Source organism: Mandrillus leucophaeus, unplaced genomic scaffold (assembly GCF_000951045.1).
Source record: "Mandrillus leucophaeus isolate KB7577 unplaced genomic scaffold, Mleu.le_1.0 Scaffold4, whole genome shotgun sequence".
Taxonomy (NCBI): domain Eukaryota; kingdom Metazoa; phylum Chordata; class Mammalia; order Primates; family Cercopithecidae; genus Mandrillus; species Mandrillus leucophaeus.
In genome coordinates, this window is record NW_012104253.1 from 11,168,723 (window position 1) to 11,196,380 (window position 27,658).

The following is a 27,658-nucleotide window of genomic DNA, read 5'->3' on the forward strand; positions in this document are numbered from 1 at the left end:
CCTGCCTCAGCCTCCTGAGTAGCTGGGACTACAGGCGCCCGCCACCACGCCCGGCTAATTTTTTGTATTTTTAGTAGAGACGGGGTTTCACCGTGGTCTCGATCTCCTGACCTTGTGATCCGCCCGCCTTGGCCTCCCAAAGTGCTGGGATTACAGGCGTGAGCCACCGCGCCCGGCCGACCCTTTGTTCTTGATCGCACACTCTCCTGCCTTCCAAAACTTGGGCTCACTAACTGTTTACTTTCTCTGGCCCTTTCCCACTGACCATAAGTATGTTCAGATATTCTTTTTGTGGTTTTTTTTGTTTTTTTTTTTTTGTTTTTGAGACGGAGTCCCGCTCTGTTGCCCAGGCTGGAGGGCAGTGGCGCAATCTCGGCTCACTGCAAGCTCTGCTTCCCGGGTTCGTGCCATTCTCCTGCCTCAGCCTCCGGAGTAGCTGGGACTACAGATGCCCGCCACCACGCCCGGCTAATTTTTCTGTATTTTAGTAGAGACGGGATTTCACTGTGTTAGCCAGGATGGTCTCAATCTGCTGACCTCATGATCCGCCTACCTTGGCCTCCCAAACTGCTGGGATTACAGGTGTGAGCCATTGCGCCTGGCCGTTCAGATTTTCTTTATCCTAAAAATCCTTAATGTCTACTCCCTTTTCTCTCTAAGTATCTGATGTTTCCTTTCCTCTTCTAACAAACCTTTCAGAAGAAAGTTCTGCGTTGTGTGTTTATATTCAGTAAGCCTTTGCAATGTGCTCTTAGCACTCTCTTAAATTTGGATGTTTCCAAAAATCTCTCTTTTCTCCATACTCATTCTAGTAAAGCACACCTCTGACTCTATTTTAAGGTCTTCCATGGATCTCCAAACATCATTAAATAAAATCCCTATCTTCAAGGCCCTGCATACTTGGGTCCCAACCTACTTCTCCAGCCTCATTTTCCATTACTCCCTTACATCCACACCATCCAGCAAAAATAAAATAAAATAAAAATAAAATAAAGCTTTGGTATCCCCCAAGTATGCCCTGCTCATTTCTGGTCCCTTCTTTCCAAGTCTCCCATCTGTTTGCTCTTGACATTCCCAGGTTTTACAACATGTCCCACCCATCTCAAATCTCTACCAATGAAAATTCTGTCGTTATCTCAATGCCCATTCAAGCGGTATTGTCTCCAGAGCCTTTCATCATTCATCATTCATCCAGAAATGCTCTCTCCCACCTTTAAGCTGTATCAAGCAGTCATTTATCACATTCCCTTGGATTGACAGTGACGTACACATACATGAATATGAATCTTAGTTTAACCAAGACTGTCAAGTTTATATTCATCCTCTCGGGGTTATTATGAAGACCAGCTCTCTTCACTCTCAAATGTAGACAAATTTGAATACTAAATTAGATGGTCACCTTTTCTCTATATAGGATTCACCCCTTCCAAACTAGATTGCAAAGTCCCTAAGAACCTAGAACAAGAATGTATACAATAAGCCCTCATATTTGTTGAATGAATAATAAATAAATAAACAAAATGAGTAAAGAAAGATAGAGCCTCAATGTGATTTGTCATCAGGTTAACCTGAACCAATCTTTTCCTTTTTTACTGACTCATTCTCATATATATAAAATAAGGATGTTTCTGATTTATTTCCAGGAAGATTGCAAGAGTTATTTTAAGGTTTTCAGGAGGAAAAACACTGTAAATCTAGGGTAACGTTTTATTATAATTTTCCAAATGTCTTACCAGTCTCTAAAAACTAACTTATCAGATAGCATATGGAGAGATTTAGATCTCTATTAGCAGTTCTATTTTAAGTAAGAAGGTAGGTAAGTCCTTAATTATACTAGGTAAATATTAACATTTTTGGGGCATTTTTCTATATTTTCTATATTCTTAAGCCATCTAACAAGTGAAAGGCATAAAATAATTTTTACTTTAACTTTTCTATTTATTCAGTATCTGGCAAATGGAAATTACCATTCCTTGTATTAACGTACTTTTAAATTAGACTAAAAAGGAAAATAAAAGCAGTTATAGGCAATCGAGCTGTCCTGGTTTGAAAAATAACCCAAACAAGCCAGTAAATCTTAATCTAACTTGAATTTTCACAACCAAAGCTTAATATATAAACAAACAAAATAAACCGTTAGGAAGACATACCTTGCAATCAACATATGGTCCTGAATGTAGGCTAAAAATTGAGGGTGATCTTTTCTGGCAAGGTATAAACACTCTCCATGCAGACAAAGAATCTTCAGGCAATTGAGCATATTAAAAAGAATGTCTGGCTCTTCAAACTTAGCCATTTCCTATACAAAAAACCACATGGTTACTAAGTTATCCAAAACAGTAATGCTAGCAAGCCAAGTACTCAAAGATATCAGAAAATATACCTGGAAAATGGTATATATTAGTCTCAATGTTACCGGAAGCTGTTGGTAGCAAAATTTTCTTTCAGTATCATTCTTTACTGCTGTGAAGAAATAATTACACAAAAATTAGGCTAACTCTTCATTTCCCCCATCATTCATCAATTTATCAAGATCCTAAAAACCAACAGGAGTAACAAATTGACATAGAATATATGCAACATTGTTTGAGCAATGTTTTTATTTGCTCTCCAAATTAGCATATATCCCTGCTATGATACTAGTGCAGGAAATCTTCTGAATTGAGAATTCTCAGTTTCCATTTTCCACCGTGCAGTCCCTCATGAATTCAGATGTCTTTGGCTCCCTAGAGCTACCCCTACCCAGAGACATCTGCATACATGATGGACTGCACAGTGCTGCTAGTTCTGTTAGTTCTGCTGCTCCCTGAAGGGACTTGGAACCTGGCTAGCTATGCCTTCCTAATTGGAAGGGAGATATGCAGGTATGAGAGGTGTTCGGCCAGGCGCAGTGGCTCATGCCTGTAAATCTCAGCACTTTGGGAAGCCAAGGCAGGTGGATCACTTAAGGTCAGGAGTTCAAGACCAGCCTGGCCAATATGGTGAAACCCGTCTCTACTAAAAATACAAAAATTAGCTGGGTGTGGTGGTGGGCACCTGTAATCACAGCTACTTGAGGGCCGAGGCACGAGAATCGCTTGAACCCGCGAGGGTGGAGGTTGCAGTGAGCTGATACCGTGCCACTGCACTCCAGCCTGGGCGACAGAGCAAGACTCAGTCTCGAAAAAAAAATAAAAAAGAGAGAGAGAGAGAGTTGTTCAAGTTGTACTACCAATTAAAGGGGTCTATCCCATGGATTCTCACAAAAAGAGGCGCATTTTGAAACAGTTGAACATATTTAGATGAGAACAACTACTCATTATTTTCACCCTCTCGTGAGGATCTCTAAAACTTTTGCCCCCATACTGGGGGCAGTAATGTATCATACGTGAGGCATGCTTGAGAAAAGAATTCGCAAGTTAACCAGATGCAGAAACTAATGCAGAATGTGTTAAAATCACCATTACACGTTTTGGCAGTCCCTAGGATCAGAGGCAATGGCAGTCAAATTCTCTTGGTCTAGATACTGAAAAGTCCATTGGGCATCTCCTGCCTGAATGTATTTTAAATGCTTGTCATAAGTACTTGACTGTTTTGTTTGATGTGAACGTTTTCAATACATTTTTGGTGGTGGACGTATCTGACCGCTACAGGAAATAGGGGCCAGGCCTCAAGATGGGAAAAAGGGAATCACATTAGAAGGGAGGGGAAGCCTCTGAACACGTGTCGACAGAGCACCCCTGAATTCTAGGACGGTAGAGCTCCAGATCACCACCTGAAGGCCCGCAGAGCAGAAGCAGGAGGGAGGCTCTGAACAGCAGGGAACCCTGGTCTTGGAAGAAAGAGAAGAGGGGCTCTCCTGAGGAGACAATTTATAACTGCACCCTGCAAGACAGCAGAGAGCCTGACCAGGAAAAGAGGCTAAAGCTGCTACAGGAGCCTGGAGGAGCATGCAGGGGAGAACAAAGCATGTGTTTTAATAAGTGGACTGTATAACAATTCAGCAAGGAAAAGAAAAACATTTAAAAATAAATTGCTGGCCAGGTGCAGTGGCTCACACCTATAACCCTAGCACTTTGGGAGGCTGAGGTGGGTGTATTACTTGAGGTCAGGAGTTCGAGACCAGCCTGAACAACATGACAAAACCCATCTCAAAAAAAAAAAAAAATTAGTTGGGCATGGTGGCAGGCGCCTGTAGTCCCAGCTACTCAGGAAGCTGAGACATGAGAATTGCTTGAACCTGGGAGGTGGACGTTGCAGTGAGCCGAGATCACACCACTACACTCTAGCCTGGGCAACAGAGTAAGACCCTGTCTCAAAAAAAAAGAAAAGAAAAAAAAAATTGCTTAGTTTTAACCATTGTTCCAATACAATATTACATAGAAATAAAAGTAGCAGTTAATTGATCTGTGTGCAAGCTTAGATTTTAAAAATATATTTGCATAGAAAGAGGACAGGCTATTGGATCATGCGTGAAGTCCCAGCTTCCCTTAGGCATGAATGCTTAAGAGAAACATAACTGTAGGCCTGGGCCCTGGCTGCTGCAGCACCTAAAACAAGTTAATTAATCCTAAACTAAACTAGAAGTTGGGTTCTAGTCCCAACTCTGCCATTAATTAGTTGTTTCCAATTCCCAGGTCCCCATCCCAGGGATACCCAGACTTGGAGCTGGGGAGTGGAGCTTTTGTTTGTGTTTCTGCTTCTCAGTGACTCCGATGTTCCGTTACAGCTCTGGAATCATGTGAAATATGAAGTACAAATTGTGAATGAATAGTAGGAGTGACATGACCAGAGGCAAGTCGTTTAACCCATCTGGGATTTATTTTCCTCATCTGCCAAGTGCAAAGCCTAAATAAACTGGATCAGCAGATTGTAAACTTCTTTTCTGCAGAATATTTTGTTTACAGAAAATCTTAGAATTCCAACACACGGCCGGGTGCTGTGGCTCACTCTGTAATCCCAGCACTTTGGGAGGCTGAGACGGGTGGATCGCTTGAGCCTAGGAGTTTGAGAACAGCCTGAGCAACATGGCAAAACCCCATCTCTACAAAAAGTTTTTAAAAATTAGCTGGGCATGGTGGAGCATGTCTGTGGTCCCAACTACTCGGGAGGCTGAGGTGGGAGGACTGCTTGAGCCCGGGAGGCCAAGGCTGGAGTGAGCCATGATCACGCTCTCCTGCACTCCAGACTGAATGACAGAGCAAGACCCCATCTCAAAAAAAAAAAAAAAGAACTCCAACATAAGAAAGAGAGCAAGTCGTCGGAGTAATCTGGCAGAAGCAAGGTGGGGAGCCTGTTGGGTCTTTATATTTTGCCTTCCTCTTTCCCCCAGGGGTTGCCCCAATTGAGGATGTTCCAAAAGAAATCACACTGAGCCTTTACAGCTCTAAGAAATGTACACTGAAAACCAGTGAATCAGATAATCTCAGGTATTCCTTCAAATTCTAAGGTTTATGACATGAAATAGTGTGAGCTGAGATATTCATACACAATTCACTGTTCATATGATCCATGGAGAAGCAGTTAGTTCTGACCAAAGGTTTTGTAGGGTTACTTTTGTCTGAACAAGACACCTCCACAGTTGCAATGAACCCCAGGAAACAGTCCCCTAATAATATCTGCTGCTCATTGAAGGAATGATGCCAAGCCCATGCCTCCCGATACTGGAGTGAGCTTCCAGGAGCAAGCTTTTTCTTTTTTTTTTTTTGAGCAGAGTTTCACTCTTATTGCCCAGGTTAGAGTGCAATGGCGCAATCTCGGCTCACTGCAACCTCTGCCTCCCCAGTTCAAGTGATTCTCCTGCCTCAGTCTCCACAGCAGCTGGGATTGCAGGCATGGGCCACCACGCTTGGCTAATTTTGTATTTTTAGTAGAGACGGGGTTTCTCCATGTTGGTCAGGTTGGTCTTGAACTCCTGACCTCAGGTGATCCGCCCACCTCAGCCTCCCAAAGTGCTGGGATTACAGGCGTGAGCCACTGTGCCCAATCAGGAGCAAGCCATTCCAACTCTTTTGGATCATGGATGCAGGAAGATTGAAAAGCTGCCCAGATCTGCCCCAGGTCTCATATAGATCCCCAGAGTGCCACCATCCAGAGCTAGAAATCAGGCTTTCCCAGAGGCACGTGGGGTCACATCCTGAAATCCCTAAATGCCGTCATGTGAAAGGAGCTAGAGTACGATTCCTGAGCATGTCTGCCATCTCGCTTGCCCCCACTGCGTCCACCCAAGAACCTTGAGACAAATGAGAAAGAGGCCACTCCCCAGCCCCAGCTAAGAGCCAACAAAGTAGCCTCCAAGCTCAACCTGCACAGCCCAACCGCCAGAGCCCCATTCTTCTATCCAAACACACTCTGCTTTGGCCAGATGCCCCGAGTGGCTGTCAAGATTGTCAGCGCCCAGCCTTGGTCCACAGAGAACACCAGACATCGTAAGTAGGGAGGCGATGAGTTTTTATTGAAAACCGGCACCTACTGCCAGAAAGATGCTCAGGGAACTGGGTTCTATGGGAACTGCAATGGATCTGTTCACTTTATAATCTGCTGGGAAATGTTCCTCTGCATGAGTCTATACTAAGGAAACCACGTCTGAATTTGCCCAAGTCGATGTTAAACCAAGAACCCAGTGATTTGAACATCAGGCCCTGTGCACACAGTACACTCCCCAGCAGTCAGAGCACACCTACCAGCACGTTCCACAGGCTCGGTGCGATTGCCTGGGTTCTCCCCATGCTTGCTTGAAGGATTCTCCTCCTCCTCCCCTTCAGGGCCTATGATAAACTCTGGTCTGGAAGAAAGGAGGCTATCCTCAAGGCTGTCTGTGGGCTCCTGAAATAAACAGGACAGGCAGCCAGGTAAGCAGCCCTGGAGGGGCGTCAGGAACAGTTCGCTCAGCTCAGCAAAGCTGGACTGCACAACTGCTGTGTCCTGGGCCCCATGCTGCTGCAGCCAGAGGCCAAGGCACCACACCCCAAAAGACCTCAAGCTTATTGTCAGAACAGTGAAAAGAAAGCTCTATCCGCTATTGCTGAAATATTTTCTTTCACTTCAAATATATATAGAAGATCAAAAACATCATTAAATCTTCCTAGGCCTGCTTTCTCACCTCAAGTCACTCCCACCCATGTGCATGTTATTCAATAACAGGACTTAATCAGGAAGGAATAATAAGGGGTTCACAGAGCTATATTAAGATGCAAATGGCTGGGCACTGTGGCTCACGCCTATAATCCCAGCACTTTGGGAGGCCGAGGTGGGTGGATCACGAGGTCAGGAGTTCGAGTCCAGCCTGACCAACATGGTGAAATTCCGTCTCTACTAAAAATACAGAAATTAGCCAGGCATGGTGGCACACACCTGTAATCCCAGCTACTAGGGAGGCTGAGGCAGGAGAATCGCTTGAACCTGGGAGGTGAAGGTTGCAGTGAGCTGAGATTGCACCACTGCACATCAGCCTGGGCGACAGAGCAAGACTCTATCTCAAAAAACAAGATGCAAATACTGGCCAGGTGTGCTGGTTCATGCCTGGAATCCCAGTGCTTTGGGAGGCTGAGGCAGGAGGATTGCTTGAGGGCAGGATCTGAGACCAGCCTGGGCAACACAGTGAGACCTCATCTCTAAAAGAATGTTTTAAATTATCCAGGCATGGTGGCATGCCTGTGCCCAGTTACCCAGGAGGCTGAGGTGGGAGGATCCCTGAAACCCAGGAGTTCAAGGCTGCAGCTATTCATGATCCCACCACTGCAATTCTAGGTGACAGAGCAAGACCCTATCTCTAAAAATAATAATAATAATAATAAAAAATAAATTTTTTAAAAAATTTAAAGACACAAATACTGGTTGTCCAGGGTAGTCAAATTTTTAGGAGCGAGAAACTGCTATAACATGTGAGTTACAGACAGCAAGGTATGGCAACCCAAGTGTCTGTCAACAGCTAGCTGGAGAAACAATTTAAAAATGCATACATTTGGCCAGGTATGGTGGCTCACGCCTGTAATCCCAGCACTTTGGGAGGCCGAGGAGGGTGAATCACTTGAGCTCAGGAGTTTAAGACCAACTGGGCAACATGGCAAAACCCCGTCTCCACAAAAAATAATTTAAAAATTAGCCAGGCATGGTAGTGGGTGCCTGTAGTCCCAGCTGCTTGAGGGGCTGAGGTGGGAGAATCAACTGAGCCTGGGAGGCAAAGGTTGTAGTGAGCATGATCGAGCCACTGCACTCCAGCCTAGGAGACAGAGTGAGACACTGTCTCAAAAAAAAAAAAAAAAATTTACAGTAGTCATTATCACTTAAACTTTGTAATATAACTTTGTGATAAAAGTTATTTCAAGAATACTAGTAATGCATGAAACCATATGAATGGAGGCGCTACAACCCTCACTCAAGCCACTTAATAGAATTCTGTATAGTGTGGCTCCAGTTTGTATCCCTTTCCAAGAGCCTGAGTCGGCGGAAGCAATGGGAAAAGTTTCTTTTAACACAGTCTCACGTATAACCCAGCATGGAGTCTAAGACGATGCCGGAGGAAGACTCCATTACATCAGCTACTGCAGTCTTTAATGCTATTATACATGGGTCATCTTGTTTCTTCAACTGCTTACCACCAGCCGGCTTTCTTCTTTGGGAGCTAGTCTCTCCAGGAGTTCACAAGCAAGCTGATAGCAGAGGATACTAGACTGACATAAGTTGCACTCGATTGCTTTTTCGTCCTTCTGGCAGGTGTGGGATCCCCCCCAGGGGGCTTGGAAGACATTGTTTATAATAGAAATAATGTCCTTTGATAAGCTGTGCTCTAAACCCATCGTGATTCCATCATCTTGTAACTCCATCTGAAAGACATCGAAAAAAGGACACACACACACACACACATACACACAGGAAAAAAAAAAAAAGAAGAAGAAGAAGGAGTTTGGTCCATTTGTCCAATATTCCATTGGCACACTACTTGGGGATAATTTTCACTAACTGGCAGCAATATTGAATTGTTTAAAGACAATATAGGCTTCAAGACCATGAATATACATTGCTGTCCATGGGTTGTTTCTAGAAGGAATATAAACACAAGACGAAGCAATCGGAATTATTTTAAAAATCATGTGGGACATTTAAAAGAGAGCTGTTGTTGTTTTTGGCTCATCAGTTTGTGAGATTTTACACATTTTAAAAATGCTCCTCCTCACCTAGAGTCCAGATCTTGGTTTCTAAATACCATGAGCTGCTAAAAGGAACCAGGGCTCCTTGGAGAAATGGCTGAATTCCAGGGCTGGGGCTAGGAAAATATAAGATGAGCCCGGAACATCTTGTTGCACCAGAAATTAAGGAAGAGTTCACAGAATGATGTGGACGTGCCAAAAGAACACAGGAGCCAGCTTGAAAAGATTCCCACTGGCCAATTTGTGGAACACGAGCATCAAGATACAGAATCACAGTAACAGAGTATAACCCACCAAAACATAAAAATCCCTGGGCACTGCGGGAATAAGTAGATAAATAAATAAACACATAAATGGGAAAGAAGGAGAAACTATTCCATCAGTAGAATACCAGCGAATACATTTAGAAGAAATGATGGAATTGGAAAATTATCACTTGACTGTCATGATAGTAATAATTGATGAATCATCCATTGATGCTAAAACTAGTGGATGAAAGTCTGATAAATAAATAGGAAATCCATAAGGTATTTACAAATTACTTATTAGTTACAAAAGGGAAAATAGTGACTTTATCACAGAAAAATCTGGCAGATTTTGGTCACTTGGTTAAGGTGACCGAAGTTATCATTGCAGTAATGGGACATTATTATCTTACGCCTGCTGACATGATGCATTACAAAGGACGTAACATCACATCTGTGGTCTTCCTACCAAAAAATGCATGACCCAAATTAATTCATAAGGAAGCATCAGGCAAACTCAAATCGAGGGAGAGTCCACAAAATAACTAGACTATACTCCTCAAAAATGTCAAGGCCCCATAAGTATAGACACCCATGAGGTACCCACAAAAATTAAAAAAATTTTTTTTAAAAAAAGTCAAGGATGTGAAAGATAAAGACGAAGGAACTGTCCTAGATTAAAGAAGACAAAGGAAACAGTACATATAATTGCAATGAGTGCTTCTAAATTGTTCCTTAATCAAAGCCAGGCTTTGTTCTCTTGCTATAAAGATATTACTATTATATCAATTTTTAAAATTAATAATTTCTGTAAGTTATATAGTAGTACTATAACACTATTAATTTCCTGATTTTGATAACTGTACTATGTTTATGTAAGAGAATGTCCTTATTTTTTAGAAAATACACTCTGAAGTGTTTAGGGATAAAAGGACATCATGTCTGCAATTTAGTCTCAAACAATCTATTAAAAAATTAATGCATACACATGCAGAGAAAGAGAGAGAGAAGCGGATGTGCTAAATGTTAACATCGGGAGAATTGCAGGGAGGAGTATTTGGAAATTATAGTATTCTTGTAACTTTTCTGCAAATCTGAAATTGTTTCAAAATAAAAGGTTAAAAAGAAATGTTCTCATCAAAACCTTTTTAACTTCTCTTTTAAAATTAACTTTAAAAATGAATGTATGAAATATATTAAAATTAGCTTCATCACTATAGAGTTGTTGCCCCTCCCAACAATAGTATCATACTTTTTGTTCATGCAATTTACTTAACAGAATCAATTCTAATGACGCTAAGGTGTTTCTAAAATTCAATCCATTCTCATATGTCAACATCACTGCAGCTATTCACATAAGTAGTTTTCAGACTCTCTGGGAAATCCCCAAAGGAGTTTGCAAAAGGTCTTGGGTGATGCTGCATCATTTCGGTAAGTGTGGAGATGCCCAACACATGGAAAGAATTGCTGTACAATGCTTTCTCTCATTCTTCACCTCTGAACTAAAGGAAGCTCATGCTTCAGCTACCTGCTTCAGGAGAAGATCAAACATGAGGATGAAACAATTTAGATTCATTTCATCATCTTCACAATCAAAGTCAATAGTCCTTCCTCCTGGGTGTCCAAAATTCTTGAAAGGGCTACGAAATGGACTACGCATAGGACTCCGAAACGGACTCTGGAAAGGACTATGAAATGGACTGAGCATATTGTGCTGAACTCGTCGACCAGGATCAGAGGCAACACTCACCTACAAGAAAGAATGGCAACACAGAAATGAACTCACAGAAGCTCAAATGGCTGTGTAAAATATCTGGGGACTCTATGGAAGGTATTTCCAGCTGTCACACTTATTTCCTTCCTTAACCATTGGCATTAGTATCTCCAAATACTAAGGATTCTCTCAATATATAAAAACAAAAAATAAAACCACTCAAACTTCCTAGTTGTCAGGAAGTGACATCAACACGCCAAAGAATGAAAGCATCTGCCATTACATTTTTCAACCCATCAAACATGTCCAATTAGACCAGATTGTTTGAATATACTGAAAACCGTACCCTAAAAAATGAGAATTTACAAAAGTAAAATATTGCAAGATAATGTTTAGAATCAGAAGCACAGAATCTCAGATTGACACGATTGGTTAAAAGATGGTCTCTGGGGATTACAAGTAGTAAACTATTATGGGTCGACAATATATGATAAACCTTTTATACTGATTATTCTCCATTTGTCCACCCAACCCCCATTCAGACCTTTACTACCTCCTTGGCCCTACTCTATGCCCAAGAAGTCATGGACTGAGTCTCCTCTGGCTCCTTTGCTGCGTAGCTTCCAGCTGGGTTAAGTCAATGGTTTTTATTCTTTGGATTTTTTTGTCACTGTTTTGCTTTGGGACAGAGTCTTGCTCTCTTGCCCAGGCTGGAGTGCAGCGGCATGATCATGGCTCACTGCAGGTTTGACCTCCTAGGCTCAAGCAATCCTCCCACCTTAGCCTCCCAAGTAACTGGGACTATAGGCTTGCACCACCAGGCCCAGCTAATTTTTTGAAAATTTTTTTGTAGAGACAAGGTCTCATTATGTGGCCCAGGCTGGTCTCTAACTCCTGGACTCAAGCAATCCTCCCACTTCAGCTCCCGAAGTGCTGGGATTAGAGGCATGAGTCACCAAACCTGGCTGGGTTCAGTGAATGGGAGGCACCAGCAGAAGTCCTGAAAGCTGGAGGAGAGAGAGGCAGAAGAATTTCCCCTTCTCCCTGCCCACTTGGGTGCTACATCTCTGGGAGCATCTCTAGTACTCCATAACTTCTCCAACCAGCCCTTTCTTACAGTTCAGCTCCTGTTCGGTACCCCAGGAGCTCCTTCCCTTGTTCCTTCAGCCCTGGGGGTGTAAGGACTTTCTCCTGGACTGTTCCTGGACTCTGAGTGCCTTGTCTACCCGTACTGCTCCTTTAGCTCCCTTAAGCTTTCCCATAACACTATAGGCAGAATCTCCACTAAAGTCTGTCATTTAAACTATCTGGGATAAATTCTGAATCGGGACCCCGACTAACACATCTGTACATCACTCTCAAATCATATTTCTCTCTCTTGTTTTTCTTTTTCAATTTTTATTTTAGAATCAGGGGACACATGTGCAGGTTTGTTACAAAGTTATATTGAGTGATGCTGAGGTTTGGGATATGATTGAACCTACCACCTAGGATATTTTTCTGTCTTAAAAATCTTTGTGGTAACCACAAAGCTCTTCAAACACCATTTTTAAGGTAAAGAGGAAAATGACCCCATTAAGAATCAGAATACCCAAGCATTCACGGTGTTATCTGTAGGAAATCACTTCACTGAACATCAGGTTAGGCAGTTGTAAAATGAAGATAATGAGTTCTTCCCTGGCTGCCTCACACAATCCTGTGATATTGTTTATTGTGAACACATTGCACAGAATAAAGTGCCACACAAAGGAATGTCATCTTAAAGGTTACGGAAGAAAGAAAGAAAGTATAGATGGTTGGCAGCTGGCTCCTATCAGGCAGATGACAAAATAAGTAATGATATTCTTTAAAAACCATGAATACAAACCCATAATCATGTTCCATTTTTTAATCCCTAGATATCAGGTGGAATGGCTGGAGGCCTGTGGCATACAGTGGGGGAAATTTTGTAGAGAAGCTTGACAAAGAAAGAGTGGTGAACATTTTCTGCCAACCATCCAAAAAGAGTCAACCTTTCCACAGCTGCTCATGGCCTGAGAACAGCAGCACATCAGCAGAGACTCTACATCAGCAGAGGCCTCCATAGAAAAATAATCAAAGCTGTCCAGCAGTTTGTATACACTTTAGACCAGACTATCTTGACTTTTCTCATCTACAGTGATGCAAAGGGGTCAAGAAAGTGGGCTCAGTTGGTTCACAGTGACAGCATCCCTCACATTCACCACTAGTTGATCATATCTTCCCAAAAGACAAGGAAAAAAAATCATCCAAACTCCTGCCAAACTCCTCACCCCCAAAGTGAAGCACTGATCTGCCTAGGAGCTGGTGAAAAATTCTTATTCAGCAGGAGACTCATAAAAATAGAATGTTACCAAAAAGCTACTCTTTTTCATCAAGGGAGAGAGCTAAAATTCAAAGCAATTAAAAAGAAAATGAAAACTCAATAACTTACTGATTATACACTATACCAAACAATACTATACCAAACAAATGTGACTATTTAATGCACTTAAAAGATGAACACAGCGAGATGGGAGGAAAACACATTTTTGGTTTCTTATGACAGTACTTTCAGGCTTAGGATAACTGACAAGGGTTTTCAAAATTTTTAAAAGTAAGACAAGAACAAATGTGGCAATAATTACCCTTCGAGATGCAAGGTTCCCTGCCAGTTCACTGACTCTTGATTTTCTTTGATTTGCCAGCTCTTTGACCGAATTAACTCCATCAGAAAACATACTTATTAGGAGTTGAAGTGGAACCATGATATCTAACTCCGATAATACCTAGGGAAAAAAAGGCATATATCCCCCAAAAAACACATGTAAATTTTAAAACTCAAAAAAGCTACATTTAGCCTTCTTTTTCCAAAGCAAATTGTTGAACCTGAGGATATTTAGCCTTGCATGTATTCTATCAACACAGTCATCCTCCAATTTTCATACTAAGAAAATCAAAGTTATCATTGAACTTTCTCCTTTCCTCACCCCCAGCATCTAATAGGTCACCATGTTCTTTCTACTAACACTTCTCAGTTTCTCTTGATGCTGTCCCCGACTCTCCATACCCACCGCTAGTGCCTCAGGTCCCCACCTTTCTCCTGGACTAGCACTGCTTCTCCAGTCCATCCCCACTCTGATCTCAATGACCCATCCCATCTTGCTGTCTGGTACAACTTGGTGTCAATCTGGGCCCAAATCAAGTCACCTTCTCTGTCATTAATTTTCTGGAAAAAAAATGCCTTCTTCCTTCAGACAGAATTAATCCATCCCTGTTCTGTGCTTTCTTAACCTTTATACATACCTTTATTAGAGCAATTATTACTTTTTCTTCTGTTTAATTATCTCATCCTATCCCTCCCACTGAGAGCTGCTTAAAGAAAGGAAGTATGCAGAAAGGACTATTTCTGGTCCCACTTTTATTCCAGTGCTTATTCCAGTGCCTGGCCCATGGGAGCTCTTGCATGTGTTTCCACAATTAATTATAAATGAGTCAACTCTAACCACTATAGTGTCCACTCTATCCTCCAAATAGACCAAGGCTGGAAAACCTCCTTCAGCTGCAGCACTCTGTCTTATAAATCAAGGCTGGATGAAAGCCCAGTCCGTAAAACGTGTAAATGTTGCCGCTGTAGCTATACGGGTCAAAGCTGTATGGGCTCATCCCCAAGGAGAACAGTGTAAGGGCTGTGCAACTGGGTAACTGAGGCAACATCCAGCCATGTGTAGGAAGACTGGCTTTCTTAAAAGGAGAATTACTTTACTGAAATCCATTTGGGAATAAATGGTTACAATTCTAAATCCCAAAGTTGACTATTTTTTTTTTATGAGACAGGGTCTCACTTTGTTGCCCAGGCTGGAGTGCAGTGGCCTGATCATAGCTCATTGCAGCCTTGATCTCGTGGGCTCAAGAGATTCTCCTGGCTCAGCCTCCCAAGTAGCTGGGACTACAGATGTGCGTCACCACATCCAGCTAATTTTTGTATTTTTTGTAGAGATGGGCTTTGGCTATGTTGGCCAGACTGGTCTTGAACTCGTGAGCTTAAGTGATCCACCCACCTTCGCCTCCCAAAGTGCTGGGATTATAGGTGTGAGCTACCAAGCTGGCCCAAATTTTGACTTTTTAAAAAATGGTCTCTTTACTCTTTGTCAAATATGAAGAATATTGCTCTTTAGTTTCGAACCCAGAAAGGCATCTTTACAACTTGAAGAGCTTATGGAATCCTATCCTTGCATGACACAGAAATGTATCTGTACCTGTAGTTAACCTAAACATTGATTCTGTCCTTGTTTTCTAAAACTGCCCAAACTTCATATCAGGTATTCAAGTCAATTTAATAAACTTTAATTGAACATCCACTTTTTTTTTTTGAGACAGAGTCCCACTCTGTTGCCCAGGCTGGAGTGCAGTGGTGCGGTCTTGGCTCACTGAAACCTCTGCCTCCTGGATTCAAGTAATTCTCTGTCTCAGCCTCCCAAGTAGCTGGGATTACAGGCACCCGCCACCATGCCTGGCTAATTTTTTGTATTTTTAATAGAGATAGGATTTCACCATCTTGGCCAGGCTGGTCTTGAATTCCCGACCTTGTGATCCACCCACCTCAGCCTCCCAAAATGCTGGGATTACAAGCATGAGCCACCGCACCCGGCCCTGAACATCCACTTTTAAATACAAAGCATGTGCTATATTCTAGGAGGAGAGGATGAAGAGGGTTATAAATACAGAAATGAGTAAGACCTGGCCCTTGTACTCAGGAGGTTGTAATCAGGTGGAGAGAGAGACAAAAACTGTGAGACAGAAATAGAACCAAATTCACACAGAGAACCCGGGAAGATGAGGGCTTGAAGTAGCAGAAAACTTCACATAGGGGATAATTTTTGAGATGAACTTTAAAAGGTAGGTTGGAGTTCACAAATAGAGACACAAGAGAAAGTCATCCCAGGCTGAGAGAACAGCACGAACTAGTCACTAAATCCTTCCCCATCCTTCCAAGTAAAGGACCTGTTTAATATCAAAGATTTAGCAGAATCCCACAAGACAACTATTATACTTTTAATAGCCATTGATGGAAAAATATAAAAGGACCTCAAGCTACTATGAATTCAGTAATATTATTGCACAATTTATATATTTATATATTACCCACAACTAGAGCAACATATATTCGAAATTTACTCATTTATCTATGCATAGGAGATATTCTTTCTTGGCAAACATAGGGACTTATGAACTCTTTGCTACAACTCCCACCCCCTCGACCCAGGAATCTAAAGCTTGTAAGCTAAGAACTATTTCCTAAAATGATCGGAAGTATTATTCACTTACATGAAGCCATAGTAAAGCTTGCTCCTGCACAGATGAGGGGTATCCTGTAAACCGACAACTAATAAAACCAAACATCTCCTCCATTGAGAAAGGCAGAGGACAGAGTTCAATGTCAAACATTTTGCTGGAAAGCAGAGCAACAAAAGTAAATGACCAATGGGCATAGATCGGGTTCTACTAATGCCACCAATGTCTTTCTAACTATTCCCTATTTGGAAAGCCAAGTCTTTTAGATTAGTTTGTGTTCTGAACTGTTATCAGCATGTTTCACTTTACTAGAAGAGAAGTTTATGTCATTGAAATAGAGATCTTATAAATAATTCATATGGTGGTTAATAACATTACTGTTCTTCCTCATATTAGGTTTAACAGAAGGAATTGCATTTCTCAGGCATTAGCATTGCTCCCTAGCATCTAAAACAGTTTCCCTTTGCACTTTCCCACCACATCCTACCAATTATAATTATATTTGAAAATTTCAAAATAAGCAAACGTCTGTTTTTATCTATTTACTGTTCCACAAGAACAAAATCTTTTCGGGACAATGCCAAATCATCTTAGGTGGAGGTATTGCAGCTATTTCACGTTGGGGCTTCAAGTTTCTCTACAGGGTTGTTAAAAAGTAAATGAGATTATATAAAATGCTTAGTAGGGTGACAGGCATACAGTACATGCTCAACAAACATTAGGTATGATTATAATTGCAGTGATTTCATTAAACTACTTACCCACCTTAATACTTCCCTGAATTCTTTTAACTGATTATCTGGGACTTCTGTTCTGATGGCTTCCAGCCATTCCGGCATAATACACTCCCAGACAGATTGACTGATCACATTATAGGGGATCAGGCAGAGGATTCGATTGAGACCTTCCTTCAGCTGAGTCACTGTGCTACAGGACTTATCCCAGTAGCCACCAACCTGAAGGGGTTTCCACACCCACAGGAGAAAAGAATGAAACACACTGGTTACAATTATACTCAAGGACTTCCTAAGGCAATGGATACAGAGAAAGGCCACAATCCGTCATGTCTGAGTCCTCGGCCAAGAATCTTCAGTGTGAGATTGATTCGTAAGACGGCAAACCACCAGGATCCATCAGTTACAGAAAGGAAAACATAGTTACCAATAGGCTCAAATATTGATTACGGATTGAATTTTTAATGATTCTACTGTAGATTTTCCAAATCACATGTGAATTAAAATTCCAAAGATTTATTCCCAACAGGATGAGCATACTCTTAGAGCTTTCTTATTCCTAAAGTCTGATAAATCCATTACAACATGCACGTTAAACCTGTGCTTCAGAAGAACACAGCTTTCTACTACTGCGTGCTTTGTACTGCAGATTTTTCATTACAGGAAATACGGTAGTACACAGTGCTCTTTTTACCCTATGCTGCATACTCTGCCACAATTTTTTTTCTAAGAACACTCTAAAGGTAGTTGAATCTGTGAATAAAAAGGACTGGCTTTTTAAACTAATTAAGATAGTATATTAATTTTTAAGAGCAGGAAAAGGTTAAAATCATGAATTTACAGACTTACGTTGTTCATAATCCTGAGGTTAGAGATTGTATATTCTAAGTATCAATGTAACAAAGGTTAAACTGGTCCTGAGTCTTTACCAAATAACACAAGATGTGTGAGAAATTACCTTAATTTAAATGAATCCTATTTTAAATGTTTATTACATCTAGAATTCCAGATTATTCCGAAAAATCAATCAATTATATTTTAAAGTTCCAATATCTATTTGGTGCCATATTGACCAAAATCCTAGACAATTGACTAAATATTTTTAGGAAGTGACTATATTTCTGGAATTTCTGTTGTGTTGTTGTTAGTTACAGGTACAGAGAGAAAAGAATCAGCACTAATAACATTAAGATCCTGAAATATATCATTACTGAAGTTTTTTTGGCTACGTAGTTTATGGTCAAGCCATATAAAGGCTTATTGGTTTTGAATTGTATTTTGGAACAAGCATGCTTTTGGAAACCCTAAATTGTCAATGGCCAGATGACAAATCTTTTGGGTTAGAAAAGCTTTCATATTTAAAAGGATTTTTAGAGCACACTTACCCTAAACAAATGTCCTAATTACCTACAGGGGAGGATGAAATGGAAAGAAGGACACAAAAAGTATCACAGCTAGCCTAAAAGCTTCCTTAATGAAATTAAACAACAGAAATCAGATTTAGAACAACAATTTAAATCTACACCCACTATAAACTCCCCTTCACTACCTTCCTCCTGCACATGGCCCAGTGGGAGGCTGATAGTTCAGTCTGATAGGAGATATTATGGAAGACTTTCCTCTACAGGTCAATGGGCTGAAGTGGAATGATATGCTCTGAGGGCAGGAATTTATCCTAAAGGCTCTGTTAAAAGATTTAGAAAAACATTCCAAAGGCACACAGCTCTAAATTCAGAAGCCCTGGAACGCAGGAATCTTTTGGTTTCCACATCAGTTGGAAATCTTCTCTCTGACATAAAGGGGCAATTTCAAAACAGTGCAGTTGGATGGGCAGGCCAATCCCTTAACTGGCTGAGTCCACCACCCAGTTCTTTGAATAATTAAAAATAACTGTTCTAGGCTGAGGCGAAAGGATCTCCTGAGGCCATGAGTTCAAGACCAGCCTGAGCAGCATAGTGAGACCCTGTCTCTAAACAAATTTTTTTTTAATTAGCCGGGCATGGTGGTATGCACCTGTAGTTCCATCTACTCGGGAGGCTGAGGTGGGAGGATCGACTGAGCCAGAAGTTTGAGGCTGCAGTGAGCCATGGTTGTGCTACTGTACTCCAGCCTGGGCCACAGAGTGAGAACCCATATTAAATAAATAAATAAATATTTTTAAAAAATAAATAAATGCCCTGGCTTTACTGAGTCTTTACAAAAACACAAATGTGGCCTTAGGAAAAACCTAAAGCACCTCCCCCCATCCTTCTTACCAATCCCAAGACCTCCCCTCCAAAAGACGCTTGCAGATACTATAAAATGCCAGGACACTGGAAAAGGGACTGTCCTGCACTTAAGAAGCAAAACTTAAATTGTAATTGTCCCGGGCCTCAGCCTGGACATGTAAACACTGCAGACTCTCCAGACAAATAATCATCCATTCCCCCATCCTCCCTTAAGCACCTACATGTTAAAGCTCAACACTGCCAGGAGAATTTCCTGTTTGTCCTAGACCAAAACCTGGCAATAGGCAAATATGTCCCTGGAAATCCTCTTGGAGCAGTTACTTTAAAAGTCTGCATCGCGGGGCGCAGTGGCTCACACCTATAATCCCAGCACTTTGGGGGGGGCCGCAATTCATAGTCATATTAAGACCAATTAATAGTCATACAAAGTGTGAAAGGAAAACCTTGGGCCCCAAAATTACTAAGCTAAAGGGAAATGTCAAGCTGGGAACTGCTCAGGGCAAACCTGCCTCCCACTCTATTCAAAGTCACCCCTTTGCCACACACTGAGACAGATGCATATCTGATTGCCTTCTTTGGAAAGGCTTATCAGAAACTCAAAAGAATGCAACCATTTGTCTCTCACCTACCTGTGACCTGGAAGCTCCCTCCCTGCTTCGAGTTGTCCCCGCCTTTCTGGACAGAACCAATGTACTTCTTACATATATTGATTGATGTCTCATGTCTCCCTAAAATGTATAAAACCAAGCTGTGCCCCGAGCACCTTGGGCACATGTCTTTCCCGAGGCTGTGTCACAGGAGAGCATCCTCAACCTTGGCAAAATAAACTTTCTAAACTAACTGAGACCGTCTCAGATATTCAGGGTTCACAAAAGAAAGTAGCCATTATATTGATAAAAGAAAACTTCAGCTGAATTAAATGTAAAGAAGTTTAATCAAACAATAAATGATTCACAATTTGGGCAGCCTTCTGAGTCAGAGTAGGCTCAGAGACTCCAGCACAGCCACGTGGTAGAAGAAGATTTATGGACAGAAAAAGGAAAGGGATGGACAGAAAAGAGAAGTAAGGCTGGGCACGGTGGCTCATGCCTGTAATCCCAGCACTCTGTAAGGCCGAGGTGGGTGGATCACCTGAGGTCAGGTGTTTGAGACCAACATGAGAAAACCTGATCTCTACTAAAAATACAAAAAAATTGACCAGGTGTGGTGGTGGGCACCTGAATCCCAGCTACTCGGGAGGCTGAGGCAGGAGAATCACTTGAACCTGGGAGGTGAAGGTTGCAGTGAGCCAAGATTGCACCACTCCACTCCAGCCTGGGCAACAAGAGTGAAACTCCGTCTCAAAAAAAAAAAAAAAAAAAGGAAGGAAGGAAAGGTACAGAAACAGCTGGATTTGGTATAGGTTGGCATTTGCATTTTGTGAACATGGTTCGAATAGTTGGCTACATTTGATTGGCCAAAACTCGGTGATTGGCACGGTGTAGGCTATGGTCCATTCATACCTCCACTTGTTATAGATCACCATGTACAGAGAAACTTTTAGGCCAAACTTAAAGGATGTAAGGAGGCAGTTTTAGGCTAAACTTGATTTAACACTATATTATTTTTCGGGGCTTTCATGTTTAATCATGCCTTTTACTTAAAGAATTCCAGGCCAGTGGCAGTGGCTCAAGCCTGTAATCTCAGCACTTTGGGAGGCCAAGGTGGGTGGATCACGAGGTCAGGATATCAAGACCATCCTTGCCAACATGGTGAAACCCCACCTCTACTGGGTGTGGTGGCACGTGCCTGTAGTCGCAGCTACTCACGACGCTGAGGCAGGAGAATCGCCTGAACCTGGAAGGCAGAGGTTGCAGTGAGCTGAGATCATGCCACTGCACTCCAGCCTGGCGACAGAGCAAGATTCCGTCTCAAAAAAAAAAAAAAAAATTTCCAGAAACTGGCCTAAGGAGATCCGAAATCGAACCAAGGCTGTGGAGTGTCCCTACTCGGGAAGGAATGCTGAACAATTGATTTACAGCATTGTTGCCACTGGCCAGACCACCAGGTGGCCTGTTACTCAACGTAACCATCATGACCGGCTATGCTGACCTGCATACCTTACCCCTTAACAAGCTCTGCCCAGCCCAGCCTGCAAACCTTACCCGTGATGTCAATTCCCGCTCTTTGCCTAATAAAACGATCCCTACCAACGCTTTTTGGAAAACCAGTGGGAGGATTCTTGCACTTCCACTGTCTCCCTTGCTCTTGAGCACAAGCCCTGAAATAAAATCCTTGTCTAGGAAATCCGCTTGGCCCCATGTTCATTTCCATTACATGGGAAGCCAAAGAGTCTGGTTTATAAGAGATTCTCTGGCAACTGCTGCACGTCCACAGGACATGGGGAACATTTTTCCCTCCCAAGCAGGAGGCTTGTGAGCCAGCATGATGGCCAGACACCTCTGCAGCTGATGGGCAGCTGTCTGAATCTTTGGTTCAGTATTGCTGTAACTGAGAGTTTTCCTCCAGCTTCCCCAAGACTCCTTGCCACCCCTCTAAGCTATGCTTTCCCTCTTCTCCTGTCCCCTACTTGTTGTGTTTTTATTTTTCCTTCTTCTTCCTTCCTCCTTCCCTTCTTTTGGTTTTCACTAACTTCATCAACTCCAACTGAATAGATACCCACACAGGGCATGTTGAAATGGTGGATTGGCTCAGCCTGAATAGTCACCCATGCAGGATGGATTGAAATGGCTGATCAGTTTAGAAAACTCTGTTTAGTGCCCTGACTTTGAACTCTGTAATCTTCTTTAAGTCTTCTAAGTATTTTCCCTCCCTTTGCCACACCTTATGAGGAAGGGAAGCCTGTGGACTTGCCTGTCATCTGTCTGTTTCAGTGTGAAGCTACTGACTCTGCGTGCTGTTAAAGCAAACTAAATACAGCCTGAGAAGAACTCCATACTTCTATATTTGAGTCCTTGTGGATATAACCTAGCTGTAGAAAACAACGTATATGGTGGTCCATTTTCAAGACAAAATACCTTGAGTACACTTGGACCTGTAAGCTATGGAAGAACAGGATACCCTAGGACCCTGCATTAATAGCCACTACCTGCTTGTTTGGACCCTTTAGTTATCCTCACCCAAACCAGAGGATTTAGCTTAGAATGGAAGTTTACTAGCTTGCAAAAACAGCTCACCTTATCTATTCCTAACAGCTTGCTTAACCCCCTAGGTCATAGGTCAAATACTTGAAGAGTCTCAGAGCTGACTACGATTACAATGCATTAAGGGCTGCAACAAAATACAGTGAGAAGACCCTAAAGAAAATACCTAAAGCCCCAACCCAACAACCAATAAAAACCAAGAAAAGAAACTTAGGTGACCACGTCCAGGAAGATTGTAACCCCACAGTGCTCAGCCTAGAGGAACCAGGGGAAGGACTTGCGCACGAGGGGATAAATTGCTTGCTGTAACTGTACCAGATGTGCCTGCTCAACAGACACCCGATCTTGCAAGACCGACAGTCAAGTCTCACTTTTGCTGTACTTCTGGTCTCTTAGTCCTTTCTTTGGGTTTGGACCAGTAGGTGCGCCTCTTATAATTTGGGGGAGCACATTTCTGTCAGGCCTCTGAGCCTAAACTAAGCCATCGTATCCACTGTGACCTGCATGTATACATCCAGATGGCCTGAAGTAACTGAAGAATCACAAAAGAAGTGAAAATGGCCAGTTCCTGCCTTAACTGATGACATTGCTTTATGAAATTCCTTCTCCTGGCTCACCCTGGCTCAAAAGCTCCCCTACTAAGCACCTTGTGACTCCCACCCCTGCCAGCCAGAGAACAACCCCCTTTGACTGTAATTTTCCACTACCTACCCAAACCTTATAAAACGGCCCCACCCCTATCTCCCTTTGCTGACTCTCTTTTCAGACTCAGCCCGCCTGCATCATGGTGATTAAAAAGTTTTATTGCTCACACAAAGCCTGTTTGGTGGTCTCTTCACACAGACGCAGATGAAATTTGGTGCCATGACTCAGATCGAGGGACCTCCCTTAGGAGATCAATCCCCTGTCCTCCTGCTCCTTCAACATTTATTTTCCAAAGGATATCGGGTATCCCCCTCCAAAGCTCAAATTTCTTCTCCATCCATTACCTACCTCAGCATAATTCTTCATAAAAACACACGTGCTCTCCCTGCCGATCATGTCCGACTGATCTCTCAAACCCCAACACCTTCTACAAAACAACTCCTTTCCTTCCTAGGCATGGTTGGACACTTTCACTTTTGGATACCTGGTTTTGCATCCTAACAAAACCATTATATAAACTCACAAAAGGAAATCTAGCTGACCCCACAGATCCTAAGTCCTTTCCCCACTCTTCTTTCCGTTCCTTGAAGACAGCTTTAGAGACTGCTCCCACACTAGCTCTCCCTGACTCATCCCAGCCCTTTCATTACACACAGCTGAAGTGCAGGGCTGTGCAGTTGGAATTCTTACACAAGGACTGGGACTACACCCTATAGCCTTTTTGTCCAAACAACTTGACCTTACTGTTTTAGGCTGGCCTTCATGTGTCCATGCAGAGGCGGCTGCTGCCCTAATACTTTTAGAGGCCCTCAAAATCACAAACTATGCTCAACTCACTCTCTACAGTTCTCATAACTTCCAAAATCTATTTTATTCCTCACACGTGATGCATATACTTTCTGCTCCCCAGCTCCTTCAGCTATACTCACTCTTTGTTGAGTCTCCCACAATTACCATTGTTCCTGGCCTGGACTTTAATCCGGCCTCCCACATTATTCCAGATACCACACCTGAGCCCCATGACTATCTCTCTGATCCACCTGACATTCACTCCATTTCCTCATATTTCCTTCTTTCCTGTTCCTCACCCTGATCACACTTGGTTTATTGATGGCAGTTCCACCAGGCCTAATCACCACTCACCAGCAAAGGCAGGCTATGCTATAGTATCTTTCACATCTGTCACTGAGGCTACCACTCTGCCCCCCTGAACTACCTCTCAGCAAGCTGAACTCATTGCCTTAACTCAGGTCCTCACTCTTGCAAAGGGACTATGCATCAATATTTATACTAACTCTAAATATGCCTTCCATATCCTGCACCACAATGCTGTTATATGGGCAGAAAGAGGTTTCCTCACTACGCAAGGGTCCTCCATCATTAATGACTCTTTAATAAAAACTCTTCTCAAGGCTGCTTTACTTCCAAAGGAAGCTGGAGTCATTCACTACAGGGGCCATCAAAAGGCATCAGATCCCACTGCTCTGGACAACACTTATGCCAATAAGGTAGCTAAAAAAGCAGCTAGCGTTCCAACTTCTATCCCTCACGGCAGTTTTTCTCCTTCTCGTCAGTCACTCCCACCTACTCTCCCACTGAAACTTCCACCTATAAATCTCTTCCCACAGAAGGCAAATTGTTCTTAGACCAAGGAAAATATCTCCTTCCAGCCTCACTGGCCCATTCTATTCAGTCACCATTTCATAACCTCTTCCATGTAGGTTACAAGCCACTAGCCTGTCTCTTAGAACATCTCATTCCCTTTCCATCATGGAAATCTATACTGAAGGAAATCACTTCTCAGTCTTCCATCTGCTATTCTACTACCCTCAAGGATTGTTCAGGCCCCCTCCCTTCCCTACACATCAAGCTCGGAGATTTCTCCCTGCCCATGACTGGCAAATTGACTTTACTCACATGCCCCAGGTCAGGAAACTAAAATACCTCTTGGTCTGGGTAGACACTTTCACTGGATGGGTAGAGGCCTTTCCCACAGGGTCTGAGAAGGCCACCGTGGTCATTTCTTTCCTTCTGTCAGACATAATTCCTCGGTTTGGCCTTCCCACCTCTATACAGTATGATAATGGACCAGCCTTTACTAGTCAAATCACCCAAGCAGTTTTTCAGGCTCTTGGTATTCAGTGCAACCTTCATATCCCTTACCATCCTCAATCTTCAGGAAAGGTAGAACAGACTAATGGTCTTTTAAAAACACACCTCACCAAGGTCAGCCTCCAACTTAAAAAGGACTGGACAGTACTTTTACCTCTTGTCCTTCTCAGAATTAGAGCCTTTCCTTGAGATACTACAGGGTACAGTCAATTTGAACTTTTATATGGATGCAGTTTCTTGCTTGGCCCCAACCTCGTCCCAGACACCAGTCCTCTAGGTGACTATCTTCCAGTCCTTCAGCAGGCTAGACAGGAAATTCGCCAGGCTGCTAATCTTCTCTTGCCTACTCCAGATCCCCAGCCATATGAAGACACCCAACCGTACAATCAGTTCTTGTTAAAAACCTGACCACTCAAACTCTACAACCTCGATGGACCAGACCCTACTTTGTCATCTATAGTACCCTGACTGCCATCTGCCTGCAGGATCCTCCCCAGTGGGTTCACCGTTCCAGAATAAAGCTGTGTCCATCGGACAGCCAGCCTAATCCCTCCTCCTCCTCCTGGAAGTCGCAAGTACTCTCCCCTACTTCCCTTAAACTCACTCGCATTTCTGAAGAACAGTAATAACCCTCATGAGCCTAATACGTCTCTTCATTCTATTAGGTCTGTTCATCCTTACCCTACTCTTTGCAACAGGGCTTTATGCAGTCACCCCTACTACTTGGGCTGTGCCCCAAAAACTAGTCATCCCTACTATCTTCTGTCTAGTCATACTCCTATTCACCGTTCTCAATTACTCATAAATGCCCTGCTTTTGTTTACACTGCCCGTTTACAGTTTCTCTAAGCCATCACAGCTGATATCTCCTGGTGCTATCCCCAAACCGCCACTCTTAACTCCCTCTTAGAGTGGATGGATGATCTTTGCTGGCAGGGCATCCTCCAATACTTCCACCCTAATGAAGTTCTATTCTTTACTTTTACACTCATTCTCATTCTCATTCCCATGCTTATGCCACCCTCTACCTCTCCCCAGCCATCTCCACCATACTATCAATCTTACTCACTCTCTCCTAGCCGTTTCTAATTCCTCCTTAGCGAACAATTGCTGGCTTTGCATTTCCCTTTCTTCCTGCGCCTACACAGTTGTCCCCACCTTACATACAGACTGGTCAACATCTCCTGTCTCCGTACACCTCCGAACTTCCTTTAACAGCCCTCACCTTTTCCCTCCTGAAGAATTTCTTTACTTTCTAGACAGGTCCAGCAAGACCTCCCCAGACATTTCACATCAGCAAGCTGCCGCCATCCTCCACACTTACTTAAAAAACCTTTCTCCTTCTATCAACTCTACTCCCCCCATATTTGGACCCCTCACAACACAAACTACTATTCCTGTGGCCGCTTCTTTATGTATCTCTCGGCAAAGACCCACTGGAATTCCCCTGGGTAACCTTTCACCTTCTCGATGTTCCTTCACTCTTTATCTCCAAAGTCCAACTACACGCATCACTGAAACAATTGGAGCCTTCCAGCTCCATATTACAGATAAGCCCTCTATCAATACAGGCAAACTTAAAAACATTAGCAGTAATTCTTGCTTAGGAAGACACTTACCCTGTATTTCACTCCATCCTTGGCTACCTTCCCCTTGCTCGTAGGACTCTCCTCCCAGGCGCTCTTCTTGTTTGCTTATACCCAGCCCCAAAAATAACAGTGAAAGGTTGCTCATAGATACTCAATGTTTTCTCATACACCATGAAAATCAAACCTTCCCCTCTATGCAGTTCCCCATCGGTCCCCATTACAACCTCTGATGGCTGCCACGCTAGCTGGATCCCTAGGAGTCCAGGTACAAGACACTCCTTTCAGCTCTCCTCATCTTTTTACTTTGCATCTCCAGTTTTGCCTCGTACAAGGTCTCTTCTTCCTCTGTGGATCCTCTACCTACACGTGTCTACCTGCTAATTGGACAGGCACATGCACACTAGTTTTCCTTACTCCCAAAATTCAGTTTGCAAATGGGACCAAAGAGCTCCCTGTTCCCCTCATGACACCAATACAACAAAAAAGGGTTATTCCACTAATTCCCTTGCTTGTTGGTTTAGGACCTTCTGCTTCCACTATTGCTCTCGGTACTGGAATAGCAGGCATTTCAACCTCTGTCACGACCTTCTGTAGCCTCTCTAATGACTTCTCTGCTAGCATCACAGACATATCACAAACTTTATCAGTCCTTCAGGCCCAAGTTGACTCTGTAGCTGCAGCTGTCCTCCAAAACTGCCGAGGCCTTGACTTACTCACTGCTGAAAAAGGAGGACTCTGTATATATATATTTTTTTGAGACGGAGTCTCGCTCTGTTGCCCAGGCTGGAGTGCAGTGGCTGGATCTCGGCTCACTGCAAGCTCCGCCTCC

At 42.8% G+C, this 27,658-nt stretch overlaps 1 protein-coding gene across 2 annotated transcripts in view; it reads right to left on the bottom strand.

Moving 5' to 3' along the window:
• The window catches only part of UNC79 (unc-79 homolog (C. elegans)), a 382,451-nt gene that overhangs the window by 126,568 nt on the left and 228,225 nt on the right, over positions 1-27,658 (bottom strand). For both annotated transcript variants that reach the window (XM_011991736.1, XM_011991735.1), the window contains 8 exons: positions 17,145-17,335; positions 16,413-16,536; positions 13,733-13,873; positions 10,902-11,123; positions 8,577-8,804; positions 6,663-6,804; positions 2,384-2,463; positions 2,151-2,299 (listed from right to left, as the gene is read on the bottom strand). In XM_011991736.1, coding sequence (XP_011847126.1) covers positions 2,151-2,299; positions 2,384-2,463; positions 6,663-6,804; positions 8,577-8,804; positions 10,902-11,123; positions 13,733-13,873; positions 16,413-16,536; positions 17,145-17,335 — 1,277 coding nt within the window. The remainder of the gene's footprint in view (positions 1-2,150; positions 2,300-2,383; positions 2,464-6,662; positions 6,805-8,576; positions 8,805-10,901; positions 11,124-13,732; positions 13,874-16,412; positions 16,537-17,144; positions 17,336-27,658) is intronic.